The sequence below is a fragment of the Nicotiana attenuata genome, unplaced genomic scaffold, assembly GCF_001879085.1.
Source record: "Nicotiana attenuata strain UT unplaced genomic scaffold, NIATTr2, whole genome shotgun sequence".
NCBI lineage: Eukaryota > Viridiplantae > Streptophyta > Magnoliopsida > Solanales > Solanaceae > Nicotiana > Nicotiana attenuata.
The window spans coordinates 56,525-62,970 of NW_017671035.1; the positions used below are offsets into that span (position 1 = coordinate 56,525).

Consider the following 6,446-nt stretch of genomic DNA (forward strand, 5'->3'; position numbering starts at 1 on the left):
TCACAAAGAATAAATGATACATAACTCAAATGCAACTGGATACTCTCAGCTCGAGCACATGAAGAGACTAATCAATTCTAGAAACATAAGCCGGTGCCAATCACATCGCTGTAAATTGTAATTTAAGGCTCTTCACTGCATTAAATTTTACTTATCTACCTACAGCTAAACATGTCCAGTTCAGAAGAAAAATTCAGGATACTGCACATTTTTTTCTTAGATTTTGTATCTCAGGTTAAGATTTCAATTATGATAATCACAGAGGTTATTAAATGATATCTTGTGGCATTACCATTATTAGTTGCTAGCCGATAACAGATGTCAACACAAAATCATATTTAAAACTGAGTTCTGTCATAGACTAAGATCGTAAACTGTATAGACATCCATTTCTTATTCATAAGAACTGAAAACAGAAGTATCAGTAGATGTACAAGTATAAATTTCTGGAATTTGTATAAACATGAAAGCAAATGCGGACAATCCACCTCTCAGCTTTCAAGGTCCTTCCTATAGTGACTCCCAATCACAAAGAACGAAGCCGAAAAAAGGAGATGGACAGAAAGTGCAACCTACTTCCAGCTAGAGTGTATCAATCAGGTAAAGAAGCTAATCCACTCACTAAACTGTTAGCTCAGACTTTCGAGTGAACAAGAGCAATGCTTTGAACCAATCGGAAAAGAGTGAATGTTATAATCCATCTTGACGAGCAGCTTGCTTCTGGAGAAGAAGGTATATAAGATCTCCATATTCCAGCAAGATGGAACCAAAACCACCAAACAAACTGATATGGCAAATTTTCAGCGTTTGTAGAAAACAATGTCACGGCTGCAGTTGGCCTTAATAGCTTCCTCTAAACCTTGTACACGGTCAAAGTCAACTTTGAAAGTGACCATGGTGACTCCATCTTTTCCGGTATCATAATCCTGCTTGATGTCCTCTGCTTGGAAAGACTGTAGCTGCATATCACAAAACAGAGAAATGCATTAACATAAAGTAAACATGCACCAATTATGCTCTTGATGCGTCCAGCTTTTGATTAAGAGAACGAACCTAAAAATGAAAGAAAACAGAAAAATAAAAAACTATTACAGAAGATAAATAGTGCAACAGCGACAAATATTAAGCCTTTTTCACACAAAATCAAACTTACCTGATGGTATAAAACCCCTAACAGGTCAAAAGGAACCTCCAAGCCCATCGGAACCTGAACCAAAAAGTATTGCCTAATCAATGAGTAGGTCTCGAGTTTATGCTAAAAGCGTAGAATGAAATGAGAAGAATAGGATCAGCATTAGAAGTGGAGTTCGAAACTATGCTTATACAAGATGGGCAAGGGACAAGGGGTAGAAAGCTTCTCAGCAATTAGTTTATTACTTTAGATTTTATGAGACATGTAGGAGCGTTTCTCAAACATTCTGCAGCTACTCCTCCATAAGCTCTAACTAGACCACCAGTGCCAAGCTTAATTCCTCCAAAGTACCTGCATTTTAAACAAGATAAAGATCTATGTATGCTTTCTTTTCTTGAAACATTCCCCAGTTTAGGCGCTTGAAACTTTTTTTACCTCAATAAAAGATGCACGTCTAGTTTACATCTCCTCTGACAAGAATTATAAAGTTACTAACACAGTTTACTAAATACAATCGGGTACCTGATCACAACAACCATGACTCTATCCAATCCTGAGGATGCAATTGCAGAATGTATTGGCTTGCCAGCAGTACCAGATGGTTCGCCATCATCATTACTCCGATATTGTTCTCCGACCTAAAGAGAACAAACCATAACACTTTTTGGCATGGTAAGGTAAAAGCCAAGACAGAAATTTAAAATATTTGGAGAAACCTATAACTAGAGGGGCTCTGTTTCTTATTTGTCAATCCAAGCATAAGAAGCAGTCATCATTATGGATGGAAACAGTTGTAATCCAAAATTCTACTCGTGAACTACATGTTCTCAATCAAATAAGGTATCAACTACACTTCAATCACTAAACCAGTAGCATACACTTAATCAGTGGCGGAGCTAAAGGGAGTCAAGATTCTACTGTAGCGATAATGGGGTTCAAAAATTGCCTTATGTCACAAGTTCAAATCTGAGGTGTGACACTTTAGTATTTTTTGTTTTAATTCCCTCGTATGAATTTCTGGCTCCGCCACTGCACTTACTACTTGTTTCAACAAGTGTAGCTGTTTTTTTTATGTTAAAACTATTTTTTTCATCAAATTGCAGATATTTCTATCATATATCAATAAAAACATAATTTTGGCCATAAGTACATACCTTGTACGCCCAACAATTATGAGTAGCTCGAGGGTCTTTTACCTAAAATCAAATCCAATCAAGTATTACAAAAATATAACCAAAAACCAAACTAAACACAAATCTTCAAAAACAAATTCAACATTCAAATTCCAAAAGCTAAACACATGCAAAGTTTCAATCTTTACACAAAAGGGTACCTCTGAAAGGAAAGATTGAGCAGAACGCTCGTCAGGAATGTGGCCAGCAATTGCAATAAATTTGCTCTTTTTTATTTCTTTTTCAAAAGTGACCCTTTCTTTAATTGTTGTAAATGCACCTTTATTGTTATTGGGATTTGAACTACTGCTGCTGCTGCTAGTGGTGACCATTTGTTTTCCGGTGACGGAAAATAGGATATCCGGCGAGAAAATCAGGTGGTGGTTACGGCGGCGACGGTAGAGGTGGTGGTTAAGTTTTGAACAAGGAGTGTAAAATAACCAGTTAGCAGACATCTATGGCAGCTATTTCGCGGAGATTGAGGATGTTGGCAACTAGTGTAAAATTAAAAAGGGTAAATTGAAATTTTTACCCATTTAGTTTATGAAATTGCGAGAACTACTCTATAGTTTTGGTAATGACGAATTCGTCTTCGGAGTTTAAAGAGCTCCCCAGTAGCTAGGGGTGCTTATTGGATGGGTTGGGGATAATTATGATTAACGGTTCGGCTTATTGGTTATCGAATTATAAATATAGTAATCCGCTAGCCAGGATAAGACAACGGGCAGATTGGCATCGGATTAACGATTATCGGGTAATTTATCGGCTAAACCATATAGAATTTTTTTGAACAATCCTAGTTTTGTGAATACCAAACGGCCAAATTGCATAGTTCAAACTATCTCTCTTAGTAGTAGCAGCTTTTCATGATGAGAAGCCAGAGATGACTACCATTAGCTACAGACAGTTCTATCATTCTATGTACAACTACTTATGCAACAATGAAGTAACAAGTTGCCATTACTTCATTGTGCTATAATATGAGTTAACTATCTGTTCACTGGCTTTTATAATTTCAACCCTCCAGTTATAAGAACACAGAAAGCTCAAATTGAAACAAGGATAAAACCAGGTTAACCAACACAAAAGCAGCATGCACCAGAGGATACCACCAAGCCAGTACCCAATATTGCTCCTACACAGCTACAGAAATCCAACACTAATTAACAGGAAATACTTTACCTGAAACCGCACCCCAGCGTATGGACAGAATAAAGACAAAGTTGATTCTGATACAAAGATAAAAGATCTAAACTTCTTAATACTTTAGCCATTTAGGGTGTCAATAGTACTTTATATACATAGGGTAAAAGTGTACATATAAAAAAAATTAACGAGTTAATGGTTTATCCAATAAGAAAATTGAGTAAGCCGCCCTCAAACTGTTAAGTTGTTAATTATACAATCTCAATCCGTTCATCATTCATTACCCCAATAATCCTATACCAACATGCCAATAAGTCATCAATTCGGTTCAGTTAACGGTTTCGGTTTGGTTTTGAAGAGCCTTACCAGTAGCAAGTATACTTCTTGTAAAGTTGGGGCTGTCAAATTTGGCCCCAGCCTAAATGGCCTGCCCAACCCGCCCAACCCGCCCAAGGTTGGGTTGGTCATTGACCCATTCATTTATTGACCTCAATCCATCTTGACTCAACCCATCTCAACCTATTTAAAGTTGAGCTGATTTTTAGCCCAAATCAATCCATGAGTAACTTTACCAAAATATCTTAGAAATAATTTATTTTTTTTTTGTTTGATATGTTATATATAACCATAACAAAAGAAAAAAGTCTTATTTAGTAATTATACAATTCATAAGAAAACAACACATATTAAGTAAAGCTTGATAAGAGTTGGGTGGGTTGGGGTATGACCCAATTTTAGCCCGTCTTAACCTAACACATCTTAGCCCAAGTAACTTAATGACCGTCCAATTATTGAGTCAACCTATTTTAACCGGCCCAAAATCGGCCCAACCCAACCATTTGACACCCCTATATAAAGTCGAAAATTCTTCAAAATGGCTGTCGCTTCACTTGAGGAATAAAAGGTAAAACATTATACTCCATTAGAAGACCTCTTCTATCATATAATGATATGGAAAAAAGAGATTTTCTACCTTGTACTTTGTTGTGGAGAAAGATCTACTTTGGTTTAAATGGTGATTGTATAACTATCAACGATGATATTCGGATGGATGAGATCTCAGATAAATAATATTTGTTAGTATTTGATGTTTATATCAAATCAAATAATTTTAACTTAGTACTTTTTAAATGATAAAAATATGTATGAAAAACACATCTTTCATTCATTGATTTAATGTAAAAAACGAGTGTAATTCTTTACAATTCATCCACCCTTAATCAGAGATCACTAGTTTGAGATCGAGAAAAAGAAAATATTTTCCCCCATGGTAGATCATATATGGTGTCATTCCTTCTAGTATACCATATAACATGCAATTTTTCTGGTAAATTATATGTAGCCTGAATTTTGTTATTTATCTGTATTGCTGTAAGTAAATAAAACAGTAATCTTTCTGAAAAATAAAATAGAAAGTTAGTAGAAACAATTTTGAAAAATAATATTCGAACTTCAAAATAATTTTTGAAATGTTATAGGAACAAATCGAGCCCACTGAATACACAGTGTGTCCTTAAGGAAATTATTCCCCTCAAGTACCCGAGGTTATGGAATATATCCTCCCAAGATAGAACGATTTAACTCACCGAAGTGTTGGTACCAAAAACGCCGATGATCAGCGAACCACTCGATGGCAGCAAAACACACTGAAATTTTAGTGCAGAAGAAGAAGAAGAAGAAGATAATCAGAAAATTTCGTAAGTAAATATTCTGGGATTTGAAGGTCTATTTATAGCCAACTTGGTGATGTTTTTGAAGAGGTTTGCAACCTTTCAGAATAGTCATGACTGTTGGAACAGGTGTGACCCTCTGAAGAGGTTTGCAACCTTTCAGAACAGTCATGGCTGTTGGAACAGGTGTGACCCTCTGAAAAGGTTTGCAACTTTTCAGAATAGTCATGGCTGTTGGAACAGGTGTGACCGGCTGTTGGAAATTTTTGCGGGAAATTTAAAACGAATTTAAATTAATCCGGGAAAGAAAAATGGGCTAGACCGGACCGGGTCGCGGGTTATCCCTCCATTTCTTTTTCCACCATTTTTCATTCACACCTCTTTTGTTATTATTTATTAAATAACAAACCCAACAATTCCCCACATGAATGGGGAATGGATATAAACTTAAAGGAATGCACGGACGTGTGTATGTTTTACAAACAAGAATTGATTGCATCTGGATAAGTAGGTTTCCCTTTGAACTTTCCGTAGTGAACTTATATCGGATATACTCGGTCAATCGGTAGATTTGATATCTTTGAACCGTCTAGCTTTGTTGTATACCTCGACAACATAAGTCACACAATCAATCCTTAACCATCTATGGTTCTCACGGTTGTGTTCATTTCATCCATGAACGCCGCCTGGTTTCATGAGTGCTTAGAAAATGGGCCTTTACTTTCATTCTCCTTGAAGCGGCTTAGACTTCACACTCACATAGGTGATTCCTAAACGTGTAATCCTAAAGACACACTATCTGGTCATATCCTGCCAGACTTAGCAAATCATTAAAAAGCTTTAAGCTTTATTGACTCATCAAAAAAGCCTTAATGTTTTACCTCGTTTTTTAACATTGTCTTCATCACGAGAATGGGTTGAGTTAGTTGACAATGTTGAACCGTCATTCATAACTTTGTTTGATCTCTTTGAACCTAGCTCTTGGGATCTCCAGTCTGCTAGGTAGAGTTACCGCCATGATGACTTGTCCTAGGCCTTTAACCCCATTCCCTTTGATGATCTTTCAACTGCCTCTCTAGATAGGCCTTTTGTAAGTGGATCCGACACGTTATCTCTTGACTTTACGTAGTCAATTGTGATAACACCACTAGAGAGTAGTTGTCTAACGGTATTGTGTCTCCGTCGAATATGACGAGATTTCCCGTTATACATAACGCTCCCTGCCCTACCTATTGCCGCTTGACTATCACAATGTATACATATAGGTGCCAAAGGTTTGGGCCAAAATGGAATATCTTCCAAGAAATTTCGGAGCCATTCAGCTTC

The 6,446-nt window shown here is 36.7% G+C and overlaps 1 protein-coding gene across 1 annotated transcript; it reads right to left on the reverse strand.

Moving 5' to 3' along the window:
* Positions 1–359: 359 nt before the first annotated feature.
* On the reverse strand, positions 360–2,803 carry LOC109205415 (IMPACT family member in pol 5'region). The gene is made up of 6 exons (XM_019368123.1): positions 2,466–2,803; positions 2,287–2,328; positions 1,655–1,770; positions 1,378–1,483; positions 1,154–1,207; positions 360–959 (listed from the first exon to the last, which is right to left on the reverse strand). The coding sequence occupies exons 1-6, from the start codon at positions 2,757–2,759 to the stop codon at positions 801–803; spliced, it is 771 nt and encodes a 256-aa protein (XP_019223668.1). The 5' UTR covers positions 2,760–2,803; the 3' UTR covers positions 360–800.
* Positions 2,804–6,446: the final 3,643 nt, after the last annotated feature.

Excerpts from the sequence above, each read along its gene's own strand:
- LOC109205415 (XM_019368123.1), bottom strand. The coding sequence starts at position 2,759 with ATGTCTGCTAACTGGTTATTTTACACTCCTTGTTCAAAACTTAACCAC. Across the intron at positions 2,329-2,465 it reads CTCAATCTTTCCTTTCAGAG|GTAAAAGACCCTCGAGCTAC; the intron begins GTACCCTTTTGT and ends ATTTGATTTTAG. Across the intron at positions 960-1,153 it reads TAGGGGTTTTATACCATCAG|CTACAGTCTTTCCAAGCAGA; the intron begins GTAAGTTTGATT and ends TGTGATATGCAG.